We start from the raw sequence: 26002 nt of genomic DNA on the forward strand, positions 1-26002 counted from the left end.
CAGCAGCTTAACAGAGGTGGTCAGTTTTCTGCATAGTATTCATGTTGCTCTTCATTGTGTACTGCCAGTCAGGGATGTGCCATGACCTGGGAGCAGCTGGGTGCCATAAAGCACAAGCCTCTTCCAGCAAAGCCACCCAGGAACAGAGGAGTGCAGAGAGGCAGGCACTGGGGGTCAGGCTGACAGCAGTGTTAGGAAAAGCAGGTCTCAAAGGGGGCTGGATGAGAGATAATCAGAATTTCACAGTAAATAAGAAAACCAGATATATATGATTCAATTGCTATTTATTTGAAATGTCAGCATGGATCCCCTTGCAAATACTTTGTGATTAGGTGGCTGGTTGTCTTTTCACAGGGCATGATGTTTCTTTGGAGAAAAAAAAACCAAACTCTAGGCAATGTGGAAAAGACTGTGTGGCAGAGAGTGACCTCCTGATTTAGAAAAATGACTTAACCAAATAGAGATCTGAAAATGGTTAACTCCATTCTGCTTTGAAGGGGGGGATATTTAAATCAAAGTGAAGCTGGGATTAGAAAGGCTTCAACTGGACACCCTTATCTTAGTTATTTGAATGGGAATTTGGCATTCAAGTCCCTAAAATGGTCTGGAAAATCTCAGCCATGAGGATGTACTCAGAGACAGACAGTGCTATCAGAGCCCCTGTGTGTAGATGTGTGTGTGTTTCACTGCTGGCTAGATGCTTTCTGCTGTAAGCAATACTGGTACTTTACAGCTTCCCAGGAGAAGACTGGTGTATGATCTGGGGCATGGATTCATCCCTGTGCCAGCTGACAGGTTGATGGAGAACTTCCCATATAGGCTCATCCTCATGTCTAAATATAATTTTGTGCTTGTCTATTAACGAACCGTGGCACAACAAAGGCCAGGGGTGCCATCCAGCCTGAAAGAGTGAGCTGGGAAAATAAGTGTCAGCACGGCTCTGGGGAGGAAAAAACCCATGGATAGCACCTGGGTTGTAACCCAACCTTGTACACGTACAGGCATACCCAAGCACACCAAAAATGTTTGACCCAGAGCCAGCCTCAGCCCTAAAATCCCCAAACTCTCTTTCCATTTAGGTGCTAATTCGTAACGATGCCCTGTCCCATGGCTCTAAAATAGCCCCGTAGATGTCTTGTCCTTTTATAGCAGTGGCCCTATTGTCAGCTCTGGCATGTGACAGGTCTGAGAGTGACACAATGTGTGACTTTAAGAGACTGGCCAGAGATAAAGACCTGTGGTGATTTATCCTGCAGCAGCCACCTCTTTCCTCTCTGTCTCCTTCTCTCCTTTCCTGAAGCAGCCCATCAGCAAACCAACATGGCACCAAAGAAGCCTGAACCTAAGAAGGCTGAACCTAAGAAGGAAGAACCCAAACCAGCACCTAAACCAGCAGAACCAGAACCCAAAAAAGAAGTTGAATTTAACCCAGCTTCTGTCAAAGTATGTATCTTTTGTCTTGGTAGGGGAGGAAGCAGGCTGGTGGGGCTTGGGTCGGTGGTGGTTCTGGTGATGGTGCGCTCAAGATGACCTTCTCCAAAAGCAGCTCCTGGTTTTGAGCAGAAAGTGAGCAGCAAAAGCAATTGTCACAGGCAGAATAGGACTGGGAGCAAAGTCATTGGGTGCTCTGCTAAACAGAGAAGCTAAGAGCTGAATTTTGTTTTATCTGAGGATGTTCAGACTTGTTTGTCTGATCCCCAAAGTTGCAAAGGTTATTGCACGCTCAGTGGGAAGCGTGCTGCTCCTCTGCAGGAGGGATTGCAGGGAGGTGCCAGGAAGGCTTGACTGTACTCAGGGCTGACCAGTAACTATATTGTAGGCTTGGAGCGGGTTTGACGGGTTGATTTAATTTCTCTCTGCCTTCAATGCATTGTTTTGGTAGACAACACCAGCCTGGGAATTCCTTAAAGTGAGGCAGTGACATCACCTTTGGTTTTCCAGAAAAGCCCAAGTGAATGGCAAAGGGCCCATGTGCCTGTCTGTGTGTTTTGGAAGGCAGGGAGGAACTTGGGCAAAAATCCTGATTGCCTGAAAAACCTCCTACTTTCAGGTTATGCCCTAGGGTTTCCTCCAAAGGGCACAAGGCTTCTCTTACTCCTCCTTCAGAGAATTATGTGCTGGAAAGCCTCACTGCTGATCTCAGCAGGGTTTGCTGAGGTTTTCTCAAATGTGTAAGGACAAGATTAGGTTTTCAAGGCCATTTCAGAAATAGGTTTTGAGAGAATATGGGGTCACTAACCCTGAGCTGCCTAACTGGCATCATGTTGCCCTTTCAGTGAACCACCCCATCGATAGGGAGCTGCCCATGTTGAGGAAACACTCAAGGTTTTAAAGCTGTGAAGTAGATCATTCCAGTGAAATGATGCTGAAAAGCAGGTAGCTAAGAGTGATTCTTTTAGTTCAAAAGAATTTTGTCAGAGAATAAGGAGAAAGAAATTCTGTATTCTTATGGAAATGACTATGAAATGGATTGTCAGAACATGACACTTGATTTTTAAATACTCAAAAACCAAATAAAGATCTAAAGATCAACAGTTCTCCTTCTGCACCACACTCATTCACATGCAATGTCAGGGACCACTGAATGCACCTTGTGGAGCAGCTTTCCCATTTTGTTTGTGCAGTAAATACCACATGACAGATAGACATTGCAAGACATGGCAGGATTTCTTTGCAGGGCATTGTCTTTCAGGAATTGTCCTCTGCGAAAAGGCATTGCCCTTGGGGAAAAGAAGAGGAGCTTTACAGCATCTCACAGGTTTCTTTCTCATGGGGCATTGGGCCAGGCAATGACTGGGTGTCAATCAATTATATTTTGTTGATCAGTTTAAAGCAGCCAGATACTTTCCTGCTTTTACAAGAAACCGGGCAAACAACAGAGGAGTCCTGGTGGGCATTAGGTTAGACATAGGTTGGACATTAGGAGAAAGATCTTTCCTGTGAGGGTGGTGAGATGCTGGAACAAGCTGCCCAGGAAGGTTGTGGATGCCCCCTCCCTGGAGATCTTCAAGGGCAGGTTGGCTGGGACCTTGAGCAACCTGATCTGGTGGGAGGTGTCCCTGCCCATGCAGGGGGGTTGGGACTAGATAATCTTTAAGGTCCCTTCCAACCCAAACCGTGCTATGATTCTGTGATGATCACCTGTGTTTGTGGTGAGCCAGAGGACGTGACACAAGTCATGACATATTGCCAAAGAGGAAAATGGACAGAATGCCACTGCCATCCAAGCCATCAGCTCCTCAGAGCTGAGACCAGGGATGAATGTCTCTGGAACACTCTCTTGTTAGCTTTATTTTTATTTTTTTCTTGTTACTTTTTAAAGTAAAATTTCCCCCTCAGAGAACCACAAAAAACGATGTCAGAAAGGGAATATGTTACCCTGACCCTTCAGTGTGCCTCCTGAGCACACTGCAGCAGCTCTCCTGGGTGCCTGGTAAATCCCAGGCTGCTGAAACCATTTGCTTCTGAGAATGACTTCCATCGTGACCTTGGGCAAGTGGTACGTGGTGGCATCCAGCTCTCTGCTAACATCTCTGTACTTAACATTCCTGCAACTGTAAAAGGAGGAGGGGGTAATTGCAATAACTTCACTCAGAGGGCACAGATACCTTCACATTGTGGTATTATTCAGCTGGGATACCATGACATTGTGGTATGAAGGGCAGCTAAGTCCAGTAGAAAGATGAGTTGTAATTAAAAAAAAAAAAAAATCAACAAAACAAAGAACAAACAAACCCAAACCCCAAACTGGTACTGCTCAAAAATAGTGATGCATCCTAGCAGTCATCACAATTTCAAAATCATCAAATACATTTTCACCCCAGTAGGATTTAAAACTAATCTATTTCTGCATTATTATTTTTTTCAAAACTTACTCACTCTGCAGTCTTATTCACCCAAATTCCTATTTTTCCCTCCAGCACAATTTGCAATTATGGGCTCTTATCATGTTTATTTAAAGTGTGAAAAAATATGTATTGAGTTCCTGAAAATTAAGTAAAACCAGTACTCCTGAGACAACATCCCTTCATCTCTACAAAGAATATCCCATTATCTAGTACACACAAAACTGGACTAGGGAAAGCATTGGTAGATGCATAGCTTGGGTCTGGGGCAATTATTTGTTTCTCCAGAACTCATAGCAAAGGGAGATGATATTCTCTAGAGAAGTTTTCCTGGGAAGTTTTCAATTAAATGTTTTTCATCCAAAAATGCAGCTGTCAAAATTGCAGCTATTTGTACACGATGGGTTGGATCTGTGTCAGAAACCTAGCTTTGGTGGAGCTCAGGTCATCTGGTATAGATCAGAATACCTCCCCGGATCATCATCCAACATTTGAAAAAAAGTGTTTTAATGAGTTTTGAAATTCTCCAAGTGTCTCATTTCTGCATTCCAGGGTGAAACTGGTTCTTATTTTCATGCAGAAGATAAACTATAGTTAAATAAAGGAGGGGAAAACAGACTCGTATCAAAACAAAACGTTAAAAATTTTCAAACTGCATCTTTGATGGGAATATCTCAATTTTCCAATGTTTATTCTTAGCTCTTATTGCACAATGTTATATTTGGAAGGTTTTAACTTTTTTTGGAGATGTGTCTTAGATGCTAAGAAGTCTCAAAGCCAGAGTGTTTCTGTGGTAGAAAAAAAGCTTCTTCAGTTTTCCTGACTGTTAGAGTCTACTGTCATGATAATGGTCTAAGAACATTATTCTGCACTCCAGAATCATCTTATGTTTTCCCATTGGTTTTCTCTTGCTTCTCCATGGTCTCAATCTGTTGGGTCTCCATTGGGATGTCAGTTAATGTGGCCTCAATGTGAGATATGGCCCCCTGAGTAAATGCAGTTATTCTAAAATGTTAATGTTGCTCACACGTATATTCCCACAGGATTTGATCCAATACTTAGAAATTTTCAGAGTAGATTGGGTGTGATTGAATGTTGTTTGCAACTCATAGAAAAGAGGTTTTTTGGGGGGAGGGGGTTTGTGTGTCTTTTTTTCTGTTAAACTTTGGCTGAGTTCATGAGGAAGTTTTTTATTTTAAGGGAAAATGTACTTCTGTGGAATGGCCCCTGAACCTTTTTGAGGAACAGATTGTCCCAAAGAGATCTGGTAACATGAAGATTGTCTTTTCCATCTTTCTCATCCATTTTGCCAGAAACACATTCCACTCTCCTGAAAACCCGACTGCAAATGATGCAAATGAAAAACAGGATTCATCCTTTTATTGTTATGGACACAGAAAGTGGGACTGGCTCCTCTAGCTTTAACCACTGGAAAGCTGATCAATGATCTTAAATAATCTATAATAAACAGGGAGAAACTCTCTAGGGGTTTGCCCCTTGCTGCAGTGATAAACACCTTTGTCAGGATGGATGCCCTTGGGAGATGCCGATCTGGTGACAAGAGGAGATGAGGCAGGTATTTGGGTGCCAACATTTCAGCAGCTAAAGTTAGCTGAGATGACGTGTGCTCCAAGTCCAGTGAGTCCTGGATACAGAAAGGCCACAGAGAGACAGCTGGTGTACATGAGGTCCTGGAAGGGACACAGCTTACCAGAGAGAGCTGTCCTTAGTAACCACATTTTCCCCAGCCATCACTTGATACTCCTATTGTAGCAGCATGCAGTACTACAGGTGGCTGGGAAAAAAAAACAGTCATCATTTATTTTTGAGGAGTGCTGTGATCTTGAAGCCATGTGAAACCTGAAAAGCCCTGCAGGCTTCTGAACATCTGCAGGGATGCTAAAAACAAAAACAAAACCAAAAAACTTCTTTCTCGTTCTGTGAGAAAAGATGTAAGAGCATCAGGGAGGGGAGCAGCCACGAGGGAAATACACAGGCATGGGGCAACACCAGTAAAGATGAGATCTTGCAGGACTTGTCTGCTCATCTCCAAAGCATGGAGTGTGCTGAAGGGTGATGACAGGGTTGCAGGAAAGGATTTGTGCAAGGGGGGAATGTGTGAGTCTCCTTGGCGGTGAGAAGCAGGGATGAGCAGAGGTCAGACAGTCTGCAGCCCAGGGGAAGGGAAGCAAATGTCCCTTGGGGGAGATGGATTAGTTTTCAGAGAGAAACCCCATTTCAACTACAAATTCCCTGCTAGTTGCGATTGTCAGAGCAGTCTTCAGTGCCTTGCTGGAGAATTTATACTGGGCTGAAGTGAGTGAAATGACTATTTCAGAGTGAGGTTGGACGTGGGAGAAATACATATGAGTTAATAGTGGACAGCTCTGTGAGAAGGGCTTAGAGTGCTGAAAAGGCAGGAGTTACTTTGTGGATAAAAATGGTTTTATTTGTAGGGTAAATGTGTTGCATGAGTGTGCATGAGAGAAATAAATGCTCTATTAAACACTTGTTTGTATTAAAGAAATTCAGTTTATGGGGGTAATGAGGGTGTGTACAAGAGAGGATGAAGGAGCATGACAGTTTTGTGCCTTTGTGCCTGAGGCAGAGGTTTTGTAATCAAGTTTTTGAGGGGTTTGTGTGTGCAATCTGTAGCCGTGGGGTGTGTGCCCTGATTTTGTGAAGTTTTGTAGCTGTGTGAGAGGTTTTGAATGTACCTCTTATTCAGCGAGAGGAATTCAGCTACACCCCTGACTTCCGTAAGAAGAGAGGGGAGTGTGTGTGTTTGCTTGTAGAGGTGAAGTGTTTTGTAGGCAAAAAGGCTCTTTGTGAGTAAGAAAGGTGAGGTATTGGCCCACTTGAGAGAGATTTTGAGTGTGCAAATGAAGTTATTTTATCTGGATGTGTGAGGAAACCAGTGTATGAGCACATGGGCACACATCTCTTCCGGCATGAGCGGCTCAGCCATGGACAAGCTTGTAGCTGGCTGGTGGCAGGACTGTAAGGTCCTTTACCACATAAACCTCTGGAAAACGTGATACAACAGGGGTGAGATAGGAAAGGGGGGATTTTCTTGCCAGAAAAAAGCATTTGCTGGGCCAAGGTTAAGACACCCCAGTGTGGGTGTGATGTGAACCTCAGCATATTGAGCAATCCCTTCTCTCTGGTGAAGAGACAACAGAACAGGTGTCTTCAAAGCCTTTCACCTGTGGTTACACCATGAAACCACAGGTATGTCAACAGGGCACCAGATAGATAGGGGGTGTTAGAGCCACCCAGGGCATCACAGTGCTCAGTGTGGGGACCATTACTTTTGGCCTTTGAGTAGATCACAGGATCACAGAATCACTCTGGTTGGAAAAGTACTGTAAGATCATCAAGTCCAACCATGAGCCTAAGTCTACCAAGTCCAGCGCTAAAGCACATTCCTAAGCACCACATCTACACTTCTTTTAAACACCTCCATGGGTGGTGATTAAGTGAACTCCCTAGAGAGTCTGGCAGATGATGTCCTGGGACATAGTAAAGGCATCCAACCACTAAGGGCTTGTCTGATTCAAAGCAAACCCATCTAGACATCCCATGTATTGTACACACATCATATGTAACTTGCAAGAAGAAATCATGTTATATTTTAGTAAGATGTGGGGTGATGCAGCTCTTTTCCCACTTTCAAACTTGTCAAGGTGTTAGATTTTGCGGAGAGGTTGGCCAAGTCTTCCTTAAAAGTGATGTGGGCCTCTTTACTCGCATGTGTGTGCCTGAGCCTCCAAGATCAGATATCAGGACAACTGAGGCTGGCCACCACAAATTTTCAACATCCCAACACCCTCTCATCTTTCTCTCTCCAACCTATTTTTTTCCCTTGGTTTCATTCCTTCCAGGTGCTACACATTTCCATTGTCATCACCATTATTATTGTTGGCCTAGAGTGCATCTCAGTTGAAATATTTTTAGAGAGCAATTTCCCTCCTGTGCTCACATATTTGAAGGTTTCTGAAGTGGGCAGACACCTGCCAGGCTAAACCAGGCCCATGCTGGGCCTCTTGCTCTCTCAGTGGTTTCTTCCTGAGCCTTTCATGCACAGAGAAATTTGAGCAGTGAGTCTGGAGGAGGCCCCAGGCACAAATGATGGAAAGTTTAGTAAAGGCAAGAGACACCATTGCAAGTCAGGAGGAAATGTTTCCTTTGGGGTTTTATGGGATTTGCCTCTGACTCACGGCACTTGCCATGAACCAGTGCTCTGGCAAGGTGTGAGAACTTCTGTAAGCTTACAGTGATTTATTTTTAATTTAGCAAGTGGTAAATGCCTCTTAGGTATGTGCTCAGACATTTCAGAGACCTGGGAAAATATCTTCAGATGCTCAGCGACAGCTCCCTTCTCACCATAATAACACTACAAACTCCTGCAACTCCAGACTAAGATTTCAGATGTCATATATTTTAAACACCAGATATACTCCTTAGGATGTGATGAATAAATTTGAAAGTGGAAAAAAAGTTCAGTCTGGCTTCTAAGGAGAGAACTTAGACATTTGGTTTAGATGAGATGCTGTCTCAGCCAGTTATATTGAAGAAAAAGGAGCTGCACCCTGAAACCTTTGGGTCCATAAGCTCAAGATGCTATCTCAAGCACAGGGTCTTAGCCAGCACTGCAGCTAAGTGCAGAGAGGCACTGGAAGTTTGAATTGCATTATTAAATATTTTTCCACAACTTGTTAACAGTTGACCCACTTAACTCTTGCACTAGAAAAATAATGAACCAAAGAGTCCTGACTTCCATGTGATGGGAACAGAAGAACCAGAAAAGAACAAAAGAGGAGAAGTTCCACACAAACCCCAGATAACCAGGGTCTTCTGCCCTGCTCAGTTGACCCCAAATGGAAATACGAGGATGAGTGAAGAAGGTCAAAGGCTCCTGCATGATCTGTTAAGTTCTCATGTCACTGAGTGTTGCGAACACTTGTTTTAGAGAGTGTAAGGCTGTTTGTTAATCTAATCTGGCATCCTATATGCAAATTTTGACTCAGATGAGCTCTACTGAGCGCAAAGTTGTTGCTTAGTTAAAAGCATTTTGGTACCAATGACAAAGAAAGAAAGGAAACAAACAAAAATAGGTGGGATTCACCTCTTGTATTTCAGGCATCTACTAGTTAGGCATTCAAGGCCAGGTTAGTCACTTTAGGTTCCCATCTGAGCTGCTAAAGAGAAACAGGCACTTCCAGAAGTTCATTCATTTCACCTGAAGTTGAACTTCTAAGATAGATCTAATAAAGCAGGGTAGAGAAGAGGGCCCCTGAAATATAGACACACTCAAGTAATGATCTGGATGCAGTGAAGAGCCCTGGCAGCTCATTTTTTGTGCCCCAGCTAAAGAGAACTGCAAATATTTGGTGCTCACCAGTGGGACACTGCCAGGGCTGGACTGTGTCTGGGTGCAAGCCAGTAAAACTATCTAGTTTGGTGCTGTATCACTCCACTGGTTTGGATTTCTACCAGTCTGGGGACTTTTCCACAGTATAGACAGGCTGCTGAATGTTAGAAGTTCTTCCCAAGGTCCTACTCTAAAAGAAATTATAGACCTACTCCAAAATCCTGGAAGGACCATGGAAGAGAAGACATCCTCAAGATTCTGAACCTGAGCAATTTCTACCATGCCTGAAAGAAAAACCTGCATTCTCCCTATCTGGCATCTCCTTGGAGCTGGGAGGGATCCAAATTCAGTAACCTGTGGTCCTTGCTAGGAAAAAAAACTGAGCTGAGGATTTCAGGTTATGGTGGGCAGCAGTTGCTTTGAGTGGGAGCTGGAAAATGATCATCCTCCTGGAGAGATCACCCTTCATATTCAGGAGAGCTGGAAGATTCTGTCAGGCCTGTCATCACAGTCCCTGTTCCCTCTCCAAAGCCTCCCTGCCTGTGAGAAGCTGTTGTATGCAGCTACCAAAGGGATTTCCTCAGGAGCTGGTGGCTGAGACATGCTGCCTTGCACAGAAAAACCAGGTGATGGTCAAACTTACAAATCCCCAGTAACATTTTTCTTCAGTGCTTCTGGACGGATCCCAGAGATAAGGATGGTTAAAAAGCCATGCTGCCCTGGCAGGCTTCTGAAGGCAGCTCTGCTCTTTTATTCTCTCCTTTATTTATTACACTGCATGTCAATCTGAAAGCTCAGGATGTTCCCAGCCAAGAGGGCCTTTGTGGGGCAGCTTTTAATAATGGAGAGAGCACCTTTCTCCCTCCTGCCCCTCCCTTCAGAGCAGCTGGCCCCAGGATGACATGGGTTTGGCAGCTTGCTTGACAGAAATGAATCAGTGCCTGAAAATGTAAAGCGTGTTTCAGTGTTAGGAAACAACGTGCAGCTTTGACCCAGTGAAATCACAGAATCACAGAATTGTTTTGCTTGGAAAAGACCTTTAAGATCATCAAGTCTAACTTTTCACCCAGGACAGCCAAGGCTACCTCTAAACCATGTTCCCAAGCATCACATCTACATGTCTTTAAAATTCCTCCAGGGATGGGGAGTCCCCCCCTGCCCTGGGCAGCCTGGGCAGCCTGGGCCAGGGCTTGACAACCCTTTCCAGGAAGGAATTGTTCCCCAGATCCAACCTCAACCTCCCCTGGCACAACTTGAGGCCGTTCCCTCTTGTCCCATCCCTTGTTCCTGGGGAGCAGAGCCCGACCCCCCTGGCTCCAACCTCCTCTCAGGCAGCTGCAGAGCCAGCAGGTCTCCCCTCAGCCTCCTTGGCTCCAGGCTGGACACCCCCAGCTCCCTCAGCTGCTCCTGCTCAGACTGGTGCTCCAGCCCCTTCCCCAGCTCCCTTACCTCTCTGGACACGCTCCAGAATTATTTCATCAGAAGAGGGGATGTGGGTTGACTCAAGTGCCTGTGGCTTTAGCATCATGATGATCCTCAGGAGATGCAGGCCAGGATGCAGAACTGCAAAGAAACAGTAAGATGGTGAGCAAGAATGCATGAAAACACAGCCCAAGGGTTTCTGTGGGGTATATTCTGCTCATTCTTAGAGCCAAAGCTGAATAGCTCAGCAAATTAAAGAAGCTTTCCAGATGTATTTTCTGGGCCATTGAAAGTCTGGCTGTCTTTGTCTACCTCTCTTGTTCACTGGGTGACATTTCTAGTAAAAATACTTTTTGGGGAGACTGGAAAAGTACAGCTTGGTGGTACCAGAAGGTTTTGCAAATGCGTATAGATTTTGCAAACAGTTTCCAAATGAAATCTGAAAAGCATAAAGAAAATTACCAGTTTCAGCTTATTTTAATATAAATTCCCTGTTTAGGTTTTTTTGATCTAAAGCAACTAGTAATTTTGAAGGGTTCTGTCCTTCATATAAAAAAAAATACCCAGAAATATGTAATGGTTGCAATTACTTCCATTTGGGCAAAAGAGAACATCTTGACTGATCTGAACCGTTTTTCTCCCTCATTTCCAACTAAAACTGTCATCAAGTAGAACACAAAAACCAAGTATGTTTTTATTCTTAATCAACATGACTTTTTCCCTGGAAATCTGGGAATTGCTCAGTGTCACCGTAAAATAAGCAGTAGGATGATTTATTTATTTTTTAAAAATCAATTTTCTGGGCAGTTTCCCTCTCCAATTCTTTGGCACACAGCTGACAAAAAATAACTTTTTTCTTGCAGTATCTGAGGTCTGTGGCCCAGGGACACACACAACCAAACCTGTAAGCAGCTCAGCTTGGTGTGAGGGGTGTAGAGATGAAAATCTGTCCAGTTCCATATGGTCTTTTTTATTTGAAATAAATCACAGTTGCAGCATTCCTAAATTCTCAGACCTTGGGGCATTGAAAGCAAAATGTGCAGCTTTCTGAGGCTGCATCTGGATTGCTGAGAACCAGGAGTGCAGTGAGATTTTTTTGAACATGGCTTTCCTTAGTCTCTTGTGGAAAGAAGATGAAGGGAGGTTGTAGGGAGGCTGGTGTTGGTCTCTTCTCCCAAGTAACTAGTAACAGGATGAGAGGAAATGGGTTTCAATTGTGCCAGGGAAGGTTAAGGTTGGATATTAGGAAAAGTTTCTTTACTGAAAGAGTGGTGAGGCCTTGGAATGGGCTGCCCAGGGAGCTGGTGGAGTCACCATCCCTGCACATGTTCAAGAAGTGTTTAAATGTGGCACTTCAGGATATAGTTTAGTTGTTGTGGTAGTTGGATTAGGGTTGGACTTGATGATCTTGAAGGTCTCTTCTAACCTTAATAATTCTATAATTCCTTGATTCGATGATCTCTTTACAGAAACTCAAACACCATCCATTTCATTACTCTGATACAGAAGAAAAGGTCGTGGCAGTGGTTAAACCCTGCCCAAGGATAGCCCAGCATTACTGACTCAGCTGAAATCAAAGTAAGATTTTCTGCAGGTGTGTCTAGGTTTGGTTTTTTCAGCTCCTTCTACACTTCCCCTCATACTTCTGGATGTTTCTCATCTTTATCTGTCCACCCTGATATTTATACACTCCTCGTCTCTCTGCAGTATTTCCCAGCCTGCTTTTCACTTCTGCATGAAGGACAGAAATTGTGCAAATTGTGCAAAGCAAAGAATTGTATAAAAGCAAAGCATTGATTTGAAAGGATTTCATTGCTCTCACAGGGGGATTTCAATGTAGATGTTATTTTCCCAGTTCATTTTCTCTTTTCAGTCTCTGTCTCAGACAAACAAGGACACAAGAAGTTGTTTATTTCTGTTTTGCCACTGGATGAAGTCTGCAGATTTTTGAAAAAGGGAAGATGAGAGAATAACAAACTCTTTTGACAGTTTCTGGGGTTTTCAAGTGGCTCTGCAGTAGGTCTTGACCTAGAAAGCCCTTACAGCAATACATCCTGCCATGGAAATGTACCTTCTGAGATCTCAGGCAACATGTCTGTCTCTTCAGCACGTGGTGTGGATGTGGACTCTGTCTTTATTTGATTTATAGGTGAGGAAGGAAGCAAAAGATCAGTGTGCAGATCTCATGCTATGAGGGTGCATACTCAAGGTGGGAAGCAATGAGAGCTGCATGACCACAGCCTTACATTATGGCTCCAGCCAGTGCCTCCCAGCCTTGCCTTTTCCTTTTCCTCTTTCCAATCTGCCCCTTGATGAACAGGGAGTTATTAAAAGCACACTCTGGATATGGAGCAGCACTGCAATAAGATCTGCATTTCTCACATAGCTGTTAAACCTCAATCAATATGGTTTTAATTGTCATTTGTGTAACGTGCAATAACTATTAAATTTAAATTAAATGCACAGCTCAGAGCATGCAGAAGGCCCTGGCTAAAGTGCTAACTTTTCCTGAGTTGCTGGAAAGCTGGACTGCAGAAACAGAGTATTTATTCCTCCCATAAACCTGTTAAATATTAATTTGGAGAAGGGAAAAAAATGTTGAGAGTAGCTATAGGAGGGATGGGGGTGGAGAGGAACAGTGGCTCTTAAAAGAAACAGACATGGTGTTTTTTTCCTAACTTTTGTTATTGTTGGAGCAGAGGTGCCTGGGTGCATGTTTCCCCAGTGTATGTGCTGACAGGACAGAAAAAAGTGTTAGTAGGTCTTCCCCCCTGGAACTACCCTGTGAACTAGCCCCCTGTGACTACCCCACATAAGGCAGTGAGTTGGATGGGAATGTGACATGGAGCCAGATGATTACGTGGTGCTTTTCCTCCTGCTCCTGCACCCAGCCCTTCTCAGGCACAGGCTGATTATGAAACCGTCACCAAGTCCTTGCCACGCTGGCCCAGGGCAATGCATCTCCATGTGAAGTGAATTCCCAAGTGAAGGAGCCCTTTGGCTTCACTCTGCAAGCCCCAGAAGTGACCTCAGGAACCATGTCCTTGAGTAAAGATCTATCTCTGTGCTACCATGTTACAGCAGCAAAGGGAGGACAGTGACAAATATAGCTCTGACAGGGGCTTTCATGAAGGGTTTTGATGTGCTAGAAGAGTAGAGCTGATATAAATACCTAAAAGCAGTTCCCCCTGGCAGCAGGTAAAGGCAGAGTGTATCTACACAAATTTTCAGACAGAGACATGCAGTGGTTACCTGCTCTGGACTGGACAAAAGCAGGTACCCAGTTAGCTCTGCACCAAGACCAGCAGCATGGGAAGAGCCTCTCCATGGACATGTCTTTTCTGGAGAGATCTACCCACCTTGCTGCAAAAGCTCTTGGCCTTTGGGTCTGAAACTAACCCAACCTCTCCTAAAGCTGTGGTGGCTCAAAATATAAAGCTTTCTGATGTTAGACTGTGAGCTCCTCCACCTCCATCTTCTTCCTCCCACTCTTCTGGGAGCCCTCAGGGACTTATCTGTTGTTTTAAGGTTTCCAAGTGACTTTGCTGTAAGGTTTCCAAGTGACAAAGTGGCTGGGTAAAGGCTAGATATTACTAAAACCAGCAACATCAAAGTAATATCAAAAATATTTCCCAACAATATTTCATATATATATATATACACGTATCAAATTATACTATTCTGGCAAGTGTAAAGAAGTGAAAAGAAATATGGGAAAGGAAATGGATGTAATAGGAGTAGAGGGGCAATGCCAATGTAATCTCCAGAAGGTTGGGGATTTTTTCCTTCCTAAGCAGCTTTCCTTCCTGAGTTTAGTTTCATGTCTCATTGTATGTGTCTTACATGGCACCATTCCCTCCCCTGCCCTGTCGGCTATCTGAATTCTAAAAAGCAGACAGCCAGAGAGGCACTCACCTAAATTTAACTTGAAATCATCAGGCTATGCTCAGGGTATGTGGTCAGCTTGCAGCTCAGCTCTCTTTGATGAGATAGATGCTTCCCAGAATTCCAGCCATGGACAGGGAACTGGGTATTGCTGCCACTAATAACAGGGATCAGAAGAGCTTTACTGGCTTTTGCTCTTGAATGCTGTCCACGTCACAGACAGATTCCCAGCAGGGGGCCAAGCAGCAAAGCCCCTTCCATTCACACATACACCCATGTTGATTTATCCCAGCTGAATACCTGCATCCTGCTTTGCCAAAGAGCTGTGCTCTAGATCCAAAAGATCCTGGCCTCTAGATTTAAAAGGATCAGTGTAGATTTATACCAGTCCTTTATAAACTATCATGTCTCACTTCTGGTTTCTCTGTGTACGTATGGTTGTCAATGTGAGTTGTGCAAACAATCTGTATTAAGAAGAAAATCTTCCCTGTGAGAGCTGTGATACACTAGCCCGTGTTGTCCAAAGAGACTGTGGATGTCCTGCCCCTGGAAGTGTTTAAGGCCAGCCTGGATGGGGCTTGGAACAACCTGGTGTAGTGAGAGGTGTCCCTGCCCACAGCAGGTGAGGTGGAACTGGATGATCTTGAAGGTCACTTCCAACCCAAACCATTCTAGAATTCTATTTTATATATTTATATATATATATGTGTGTGTGTGTGTGTGTGTATGTATCTGTAGTAAATATCCATATGTATATATAAAAGTCTATAGTGTATGGATGTGTGCATAGATGTGTGTAGGAAAGAAATGTGAGTGTGCATTTACGTATGTACATACAAATCACACACACAAATAAATACATATGAGCAAACATTTACATCCATGAGTGCCCTATGAAGTTCTTCTTTATCCATTTCCCCAGTTGCATATATAAGCACACAGTGCACCTACCCATGCAAGGTGCCTGGATGTCCAACACGGGGAGTAGTGCCCCTCTCCCTGCCCTCCAACAGGTTCAGGAGAGCCAAGCTCCACAGTCCATCCTTCTGGGCTCACTCTGGGAAGGAAGGTGGCTGGAGCCAGCCCAGCCTCCAGCCTGCAAAAACTGCTCCACTGCAGCAAAATTACACATCCAAAGCCTAGAATAGAAACTGTGACAATCTACTGATTGTGTTTTCTGGGAAGCAGCAGAACCTCACAGCCACTGGGCAGACGTGGCTAAAAAAACCTCCTGTGAGAAGCCTGCTCCTGTGAATGATCTTAGAAAAACAAACCCATTTATAACCCACCCGCCTTAAAACAGCAATGGGGAGCAAGAAAATAAAAAAATGCATTGTTGAGAACCCAACTATGGTTAAGAGCTGCCTGATGCTAACTGCTGAGTGCCTGTGGGGGTGGGAGGGCAGAGAAGAAGGGGAAAAAAAAAAACCAACAAAAGTAAAAACAAGGAAGAAGAAAAAAATAAAAATGAAAATATAAAATGCTGGTAAGAAAAATAGCTCAAAGTTTTCCCTGTATGTGGTTGGTGCTGACTAGTAGGTAACAGTCACAGCCTGGCAGAGGGTAGAAATGTTTTCTCTCTTTGATTTAATATTTGCAAAAAGAACTGCCTCCCCCCAAAAACAAAACCCCACAAAAAACCAACCTAAAAAAATGCACCCCTCTCTGTCCAGAAACTAAATGTCCTTGAATGTCTTGCTGCTTGGTGACAGCATCTTATACACACACTGAAGTTGCCTCCAACCTCCTTGCTTGTGATGGCAGGAGCTGGCTATAATGAGAGCAAAGTGATGTTGGGCACTGAGGCAACATGCACAGAGCTTGCAGGTCTCTGGAGAAACTTGTTTTTCAGTGTCACCCTCCAGGCTCCACTGCAAAGCCTGGAGAAAACTGTTACAGGTTGGAGCATTTGTTAATATGATCAGATTTTGGACACTGACACCATGGTAAGCAGACTGAAAGCAACCCAAAACCAAACTCTGTAATGTCAGCTCTGTTTGTGGTTGTAAGAAATTTCAGATTTGGCTTCTTTCTGAATCAATAAATAAACCTCTAAATCAAGCAAAGGACCCCAGCAGGCTGAACTGAAAGGAAAAAGTCATGGTGGTGGCAGGGAGAGGGAAAGGGTTTCTCCTACTTTTTGTCTTCCATTTGAAATGTTGATAAAAGGGCAGGATTTAAAATTCCCAACCTCTTGACCAAGATCCCAGCTGGGGCTCAGCTTTTCAAACTGGAGCTCCCTGGTGAGGCTGGGGACAGGCAGGAACATCCAGTACAGCTGTGGTTACAAAGTGAGTTCAGAGCCGTGTGTTTTTCAGCTCACAGTGAATAACGTCCTGCTTCGGAAAAGAACTTGAAAAAATCCCAACCAGAAGCAACCCCCAGAGTATGAAGCATGGCAGATATTTTTTTTTGTGCTCGTGGATTTTCTACAGGGAAATTTTGGCCCATTTAAAGCTGAGGCTGGGTTACAGTGGGATTATTTTGGGGGAGGCATGTGCACCGTGCCTGCCAGCTTCGGGTAAGAAAAGCAGAGCTCTCCCCGTTGCCAGCGCGTTATCATGGTGACACTTCAGCACCTTATCCTGTTGGGTTCTTTTCAAGACAGTTGCAGGGCAAGGGCTGTGACATTTTAAAGGGTCCAGGTGCTGTTTGGCTTTGTAGGAATTGCAAGTACATGAGGATGGGTGGGATTTGCTGGGGGCTGGCCATTGGCTTCATCCCAACCCTGGGAAGGCTTGGAGTGCTGATGGCTGCAATGCCAAAGATGGAGAAAAGCAACACTTTTGGAATGGAGTTGGGAGAGTGTGAAGTTTGCATCACATTGCATGATGTGAGGTTGTGTCAAGGTATGTCTGGGAAACCTTCATGTTTTCTACACAGGACACTGAAATTCTTGTGTTTGTGCGTTGCTGGGCTGCAAAACACTGTCAGACCAGTTCTGGGAGGAAGAAAGAGGACTGGAACACCTGCCTTACAAGGAAAGGCTGAGAGACCTGGGGCTGTTCAGTCTGGAGAGGAGAAGACTGAAGGGAGATCTAATTAATGTCTATAAATACATGAGGGCAACAAGAAGGCAGGGACAAGCTCTTGTCACTTGTGCCTTGTGACAGGACAAGGGGCAACAGATTCAAACTGGAGTCCAGGAAGTTCCACCTCAACATGAGGAAGAACTTCTTTCCTGTGAGGGTGACAGAGCCCTGGGACAGGCTGCCCAGAGAGGTGGTGGAGTCTCCTTCTCTGGGGACTTTCAAGACCTGTCTGGATGCCTTTCTGAGTGATCTGCCCTAGTTTTTGGTCCTGTTCTGGCAGGGGGGTTGGACTTGATGATCTTCCGAGGTTCCTTCCAACTCCTAACATTCTGTGATTCTGTGAAAAGCAAGGTAGATGGTTGTGGTGACTGGTGCTGCAGGTGGAGGTACTTTGCCAAGGTGTTTCATTTCTCAGAGGAGCTCCCTGTGTACTATCAAGAGCTTCAGCTTCCCCATTCAAACCTGACTCCTCTGCTTCCAGATTTTTACTTTACACACATTTTTCTGCTACCTCTTCCCTGAGACACTTTGAACTTATTTCACTTAGGCCAACCTCATATGATCTCATTCCTTTCTGGTGTGACTGGCACATCATCAGCAACCTACAAGGGTTACACAAATGTCTCATCTGAGAGCAAAATTAGTTTAGCAAAAGGTGGTTGTTTTTAGGCTTGGTGGGGGAATTAAAATATTAGAAGACACCAGCTTGAATTTTCAGGAGGAGGTTTCAGTAACACACAAAAAACCCACAGAAATTCTTTTTTGGCAGCTCAACATGGATTTGTTGAGTCCAGGAAGGCTTGTTTTGGTAGGGTTTGGACGATGTGGGCGAGTGGGATTCTTTAAGTCAATTTTACATGAAATATGACATTTCAATATGAAAATATTTGAATTTAAAATATTTAGAAAGAGAAGAACAAAGCTGCCAGTATTTACAAGACAAAACATTAGATTTTGGAAATGAAAGACAAAGTGAAAGGTTTTTGTGTAAAAATAATAAGTGGAATAATAATAATAATAATGCCTCTGGTTTTTTCTTACTTTAATCTGCTAACCAAATTAAATACAGAAGTGTCTGCCTTTTTCTGGGCACTTTCCAACATACTGTGTCCACCAAATGTGACCAAGTTTCCCTGTCCTGCTTGAGACCTTCCTTCATCTTAAGATGTTCATATTGCAAGGGGCACGTGATGTCCCATAATTACATGTGGAACGGTGGAGACCACCTGGCCTCGTGCATGTGAATTGGGAAATGGGTCTTGTTCCTTCCTAACACCCACTTACCAGGAGGTTTGAGGGCCAGAAACCCCCAGGAAGTATTGCAATGTGGTCCACAAGTTGCTCACTTGGGGTTCTTCTCCATCAGAGACATAACCCAACAATCTACTGCCTGTCTACTTCAAGCAGACAGCACAGGCAACCTCTGACCTCTCCTAAACCCCAGGCTCTCCTCCAGGACTTAACAGAGATAATGTTTTAGGTTTTATAATTTCTTTCATGGTTGCAAACATCTGAACAAAGATCTTCTAGTGAGGCTGGTGAAGGGGGGAGTTGCAGAGAAGGTGGGAAGCCAGTCGTCGATAAATGGTTGAAGAATCCCAAACCATGTTGCTGCAGGGAGAACAGTCAGTCCACAGAGTGGTTTATATTTTTGGTGCTGGCCATTGCCAGAAGCTGTCGCAGTTCTCCAGGACGGCTGTGTTGTTCTCCTGTTGAGGCTCTGGAATTTCCCTTTGCACTCCAGAAAGTTGTGGTGACACATTCCCCAGCCCAAAAAGGGCTACTGCTGGAGTTGGAAAAGGATGGTGAGTGAACAGCTCACTGCTCCTTCTGCCCCGGAAGGTATTTACAAAGAAACAAGAAGCAAGGGCATGTGAAGCACTGCCAAGGAACTGCCACCCAATGCTCTGAAGATGCAGAACACCAGCACCAAAGGTGAGGCTGCTTTGAGTGGACAGGTTGCCTAAAAAGTGCAAAGCTGAACCTGTGCCCTGTGGACTTAGCAGGCTGTGGTTCCTCGCTCAGTGGCAATTCAGAGCACAACAGTACAGCTGAGCAGGTTCAGAGCGAGGTGTTGAAGTCCAGGATTGTGTTGCATTTCTTTCTTTGGGATAGGAATATCATGGGTTCCCCAAATCCATTTCTCAGTGTCTCCACAGTCCTTCACCCGCCCATCCTAGAATAATCAAATGGTTTGGGTTGGAAGGGACCTTAAAGATCATTTAGTTTCAACTCCCCTGCCATGGGTGGGGACACCTCCCACTAGCCCACATTCAGTGCAATGCACCTACTTCAGCTCTCCCCCTCTCTAGCTTTGTTGCCACCTGGGAATATCACATGGAATGGCTCTGAGACCCAAAGCAGTGCTTCCTACCCCCAAAACCAGACACAGCTCATTCACACAAGATTTTTGTGTCCACTTCTTGAGGGACAAGGTGAATCAAAACATGACAGAACTCATCCATGCTTGTTCCAAACTAAAGTAGGGACCAGAAACCCATAAGGCTGAAGTTACAGTAGAAGCAGTGGAGATACACTGCTGAAATTATTCAGCTCTCAGGAAACCCAGATAAAAGAAAGATTAAAATTGAACATTTTGTCATGGAAAAGAGTGCAGGCTGGAGAAAAAAGTGCTTATGTAACAGCATCCTCTGCATGACCTTGACAAAGACTTTGCCTCATTTTTTCTGATCTTGAAGTATTTTTAATGAAGGGCTTCACCAACTCAGCTGAAAATAATGGTTGATTCCTATTGCCACTTCACTTTCCTTATTGGTATAGTCAGGTATCATAAAAAGTCAACAATTCTGTTCTCTCTTTGACTCCCAGACACTGTATTTTCTGTCATTCCATAATTATCTGTCATTTCAGACCATCTTGAAGTATTTTTTCTTCTGAAAGCATTGGTGGCAAACCTGAAAAATAGAGTATCAGTAGAGTTTTATGGTTGGGTTTCTATCTTGCAAAACATTCATTGTATTTTAGCTGTTCCACGTGAAGATTGGGTGCAACCTCTTGTACTGCGTGTCACAGCTCACATAGTCATAGAATCACAGACTGGTTTGAGTCGGCAGGGAACTGAAAGTTCATCTAGTTCCATACCCCTACATGGACAGAGACACCTCCCACTAGGTCAGGTTGTTCAGAGCCAAATGGGACCTGCCTTTGAACACTTCCAGGGATGGGGCAGCCACAGCTTCTCTGGGTAACTCGTTCCACTGTCTCACCACCCTCATAGTGAAGAATTTCCTCTTAATGTCTAGCCTAAATCTCCCCTCTTCCAGTTTTGATCCATTACCTCTTGATCTCTCACTACAAACCCTTTTGAAAAGTCCTTCCTCAGCTTTCCTGGAGCCCCTTCAGGCACTGGAAGGTGCTCTAAGATCTCCTGAGAGCCTCCTCTTCTCCACTCTCACCCCAACTCTCTCAGCCTGTCTCCAATCAGAGCTTCTTCAGCCCTTTGATCATCTTTGTGGCCTTCCCCTGGAATTTTCTCCAGGATCTCCATGTCCTTCTTACATTAGGGGCTCCAGAATTGGACACAATGCTCCAGGTGGGGTCTCATGAGGACTGGGTAAAGGGGCAGAATCCCCTCCCTGGCCCTGCTGGCCACACTGCTTTTGATGATGTCCAGGACATGGTTGCTTTCTGGGCTGGAAGTGCACATGGCTCATGTTGAGCTTCTTGTCCACCACCACCCCCAAGTCCTTTTCCTCTGAACTGTTTTTGATCCATTCTCCACACATACCAGTCAAGTGTCTGTATGCTGTACCACACCTTCCCTCCCATCAAACCAGAGCTGAGTAGAAATAATGAAGTCCTCAGGGCAACCCTGGGACCCAAATGTAGATATAGCAAAAGTTTCAGAAGGCAAAGGACATGAGTGATCAGGATTGACCATCAAACTAAGGGTTGGAGCTGTATGAGACTTGGCCATGTGTCAAGGTTTGCCCATGGGCAGTGGAGGAGTTTATGCACCTCATGATTACTCTGCACAAAAAAAGCTGGGAGAAGGGACGATGGGGATGTTGTGTATTAATATTTTCAAAAGGGCCTTAGTGGAAAAACCCACATGATTGTGGAATACAAATGCAATCTCAACATGATACTGATCTTGCTGGCCTTTTGGGTCTCTTCCCATCTGCTGCATTTCTGCCTACTAAATCAGTCTGCCAAGAGCACAATAAAAACAAAACCCTTCTCTTTCTTCAAAACTAGCCCTGCCATGGCTCAGTGAAAACCTGGCTCTCTGAATTAGGATTCCTCAGAATACCATGAAACAAGTAGAATATTGTTTCTTTTCTGGAGGGGCTCCTTGCTTGCATTGTCTAAATACTTCTCCCCAGAAGACCTTCTGACTGGTGGTTAGCAACAGTTTTATTAATAGGACTGGTTTCAGGCTTTGTTATGTCTGACTTATCATGCACAGAGTTATGTGTTTGATTGAGGTACTAAGGGTTTAATCAAAAAATTCCCTGAGATATGAAGCTGTGAATGACGTTCACAAGGGGTGTGTGCATCCCTCCTGGGGCCTCTGGGCCAGAATCAGCTTAATGCCTTTGTTTAGACAAAGAGGAATGTTGCATTAGGGCTACAGTTGATGTCACTGGTCACCAGGTGATGATCCCCTAAAGCCATGATCCTTAAAACAGCAGGAAAGCTGGCATAACACTTCTTGTTTGTTATGGAAAGATTTTAATTCAGATGCCTGGTGTCTTCAAAGGATACGTAGCACAGTCCACAGTCAGGGCAGGAGACAAGTAGGAAGAAATTAGCAATCAGCAGCTGTTTCTCACGTGACTTTATGCCAAGCACCACCACTGTGAGCCTTGGTGTTGTGGTGCTTGGCACTCATAGGAATGTCCTTGCTTGCTCCTTGTTCCTTGCTTGTCCCAAATATTCCCTGCAACCTCAGGGAGCAGAAAAAATGCCAGGGGAAAGTCAATTCTTGTGAAATGCCAGCATATTTAAAACTATCAAACAAACAAACAAACAAACAGAGAAATGAAACCCCAATGGAAAGAATTCTGGACTAGGAACTGGAGAATGTAAAGCCATATCTGGGAAAGCAAATTGACATTAAGGCTGGGAGCAGGTTTTTCAGCCTCCTGCTTCAGGTGAGGAGGTGCTGAGAGAGCCCAGTGAAGTCTGGTGTGGTGCTGGTGTGCAGTGGTGTAAGTGCCTGGGGCAGGAGTGGGCCTGGGCTTCAGGGATACCAAAGATGACATTGGTTTTGTGTATTTCTCACCATTCTGAGGGAGAGGGAAAGGAAAAAAAAACCACCTCAGCCATCTTCAGTCTAAATATAGTCCAAAGTTCATTCCATCCATCTTCAATGATACCTTATGGCTGTGTAAATGATGACTCACCTTTCCCTACAACTCCACGGTGGTTTGTGCTGAGAGGGGAGAAAATAGCAGCAGCCACCACCCACACATCTCTGCAACCTTCCTGAGAGGAAGCCATGCCTGGGTGGTAAGTCTGGTCAAACCATCTGCCATGACCTTGCCAGCTGTCACACAGGGCCTCCCAGCGCTGGGTGGTGGTTTTATAGGGCCCATAATCTAAGGTGAGGCATGCTCAGCCCTTCAGCTCCAAACTTCTCTTTTGCTCCAGCTGTGGGAATTTACAGTCATCCTTTTTTTGCTCTGGTACAGTTTCTCCTGGCCTGCAGTCTGCCAAAGAATTAGCTCACACCTGGGTGAGACTCACCAGAAAGGGACATCTAGATCTGTGTTAGTTACCCACACTCTTTTTATTTGAGTTAGAAAAACTGATTGATCCACTCAGTGAAAAGGAGAACATAACTCATCTTCTCTCCAAGTATGGACCTAAGGCAAGTCAAATCACACCCAGAAGTGCCCATTCCCTTCTACCTGCTATAAAGCAAGTGTGAGGTCATGGACATAAATGTCTACATCTAAGTGTAGCTGAGATGAGTTCTTCCCCAAGAGCAAGCCATGATACTGATTTATATACAAGTTGCCAGCCTGGCTTTATTGCACTCACAGTGGTTATTGATGCTTGAATAAACTCAGTATAGTTCCAGTCACATTCTCCAGTCACAAGCTTGATACAATTAAGCACACTGAGCACAGAGTTGCTGCTGACAATGCACCTGTATAAACGTGTTCCCTGATGGGTATTTATTTCTAATTAATCTATGGAATGTGGATTTGGGATAGGACTCAATCTAGATTATTATAACCTTCCTGACGAAGATGAGTTTGGACCACTCCACATGTCAGGAAAGGGAAGAGCATTGCTTTTCTTTTGGGGGCTCCTTTCTTGCATTCTTTGAATGCTTCCTTCCAGACAGCCTCCTGACTGCCAGTTGGATTACTCTTTTATTTATTGGATTTCATTCAAGGCAAGTGGTGACTGAAAATTGCAAACAAAGTGGTAATGCCCTGAATGAACTAGTTCAGATAAGATTGAACAGGACAGACACAAAAACATAGTGGCTTAATTTTCAACAATTGCAGGACTAGTGGTGAGTGCTGCCTTCCAAGTTCACCAGATGTTTTCTGGTTCTTCCTTCTTCTAAGTCAGAAGATCACAGAATCACAGAATCTTAGGGGTTCGAATGGACCTTGAAAGATCATCCAGTCCAACCCCCCTGCCAGAGAAGGATCACCCAGAGCACATCACACAGGAACTTGTCCAGGTTCTGTAAAATTATTTCATTGGAATTATGAGTCAGTCTCTTTCATGAATCTCAAAAACACCCAGACCCATAAGACAGAGACTAATGCAGTGTGGCTCTTATTTGTTTCAGTTTTCTGGTTTCATCTGGCTTTTATTCTTTGTCTCTTCCAGGTTGAATTCACCCCTGATCAGATTGAAGGTGAGGAAGATGTGTTTCTCTTCTGTGCACAGTAAATAGCATCACTGGGAGGTGCTGGCAAGTGTTGATGTGGACACTAGCGTGGTACTGGAGCTCCCTTGAGAAGGAAGTTCATGTTTCATTCAAGTTTAATTCATGGCTTTGCTCTTGCTCCGTTCCTCCTCCAAACCCTCTGTTGTGTTGGTCAAATGAAAAGGGGAAAAGTCTCTCACTGTGCAGATTAGGTATTTATTTCATTAAAGAAAACATCAGCTTCTTTGATAATGAAGCAAAATCAAGAAAGAGAAAAAAAATAAAACAACAAACAAACCAAAACCACACACACGTGGCCAAAACCTTCAGTCCAAACAGGCACTCTTTCTATAAGAAAACCCACTGACAAAATACCAAACCTTTCCAGAAAGTCTCACAGCTCCTCTTTTGAGAAATTTCCCCTGTGTTCAATCAGAATTTAATCAGTAACAGTTTTACAGTTTTGTGACAGCTCTTCAGAAACCAGTAATACTGACAGTGATGGCTTTTTAAAAAACAAACAAACAAACAAACCCAAACAAACAAAAAACCAACCAAAAATTCAAAGTAAAAAATCAGCATTACTTTCTGAAATCTTTGTCCCAGCCCAAGAAATTGATACTGAAACCTCCTGGATGAAGCCCTGGGAACATTACCACTGCAGCTGTCCCCTCTTTCCTCAACTACCAGCCTGCTTTTGACTTTATGGGATAATTGATGGTTGGAGTCCAACATGTCGTAGAATTTTGCTTTGGTCTTAAATGACTTGGCAGAACTTGGTAGAGCCTATGAAAGATGGTATCAGAAAATGGGTTAATTAGAACCAATGAAAAAAAAGAAATTACAGGCTATCCAGTCAGGCTGATTCAGAGGAGAGGTATAGAAAAAAGGATTTTCAGAACTGGAACCAAATGCCATAATATCTTAGAAATTGAAGATTTGCCACAGACTTCCAACATTACATAAGGATTTTTTAAGCCCCCTTCAAGCTTTAGTTTCTATTTTAGAAAAACAGGTCAGAAGTAGTAACTCATGATTAGAGGCAATCGTTACGTTCTGAGAATCTACCTTTTTTCCAGTCCCAAAGTAAAGGGAGAATTGTAAAAGAGGCACAGCTGTGAGCCACAAACCTTTGAGCTATTCCAGCAGCACACACTAGTTGGATGTCTCCTCAGTCAATGTTCTGGAGATGGAATAGGACTCACCTAGTTTCTATACCTTGCTTCCACTCTTGCTGAGGAGAGCTAGCTCTTGAGACCATAGAAGAGAGTGGGAAAAGATTTATCCAGAAAAAAATAATAATATGAAAATGAGGTGCTTGTCTGGCCATCAGCCCATTGGGATAGCTAGAAAATGACAAGTTTGGAACAACCCCAGGGCTGCCATAAAAGATAGCAGGTCTAGAGCAGATGTAGATCATCTTTAGAAACAGAAACTTGCATCTTCTTTCTTTCCTTCTTCTTACAGCTGCCTGCTGGTCTAGCTGTACAGAAAAGCATACACAGAAAAACAGGGAATCCAAGACTTGTGAAATAGGATGTCCTTGAAATATCAAAGGGAAAGCCATGGGACAGGAAGCAGATAA

At 44.1% G+C, this 26002-nt stretch overlaps 1 protein-coding gene across 1 annotated transcript in view; it reads left to right on the forward strand.

Annotated features, from left to right (window-relative positions):
• Positions 1-1229: 1229 nt before the first annotated feature.
• Positions 1230-26002, forward strand: part of MYL3 (myosin light chain 3) — a 37809-nt gene continuing 13036 nt past the window's right edge. The window contains exons 1-2 of the mRNA XM_051609965.1: positions 1230-1443; positions 24378-24405. Coding sequence (XP_051465925.1) covers positions 1321-1443; positions 24378-24405 — 151 coding nt within the window. The 5' untranslated portion in view covers positions 1230-1320. The remainder of the gene's footprint in view (positions 1444-24377; positions 24406-26002) is intronic.

This window comes from Apus apus, chromosome 2 (assembly GCF_020740795.1).
Source record: "Apus apus isolate bApuApu2 chromosome 2, bApuApu2.pri.cur, whole genome shotgun sequence".
Lineage (NCBI taxonomy): Eukaryota > Metazoa > Chordata > Aves > Apodiformes > Apodidae > Apus > Apus apus.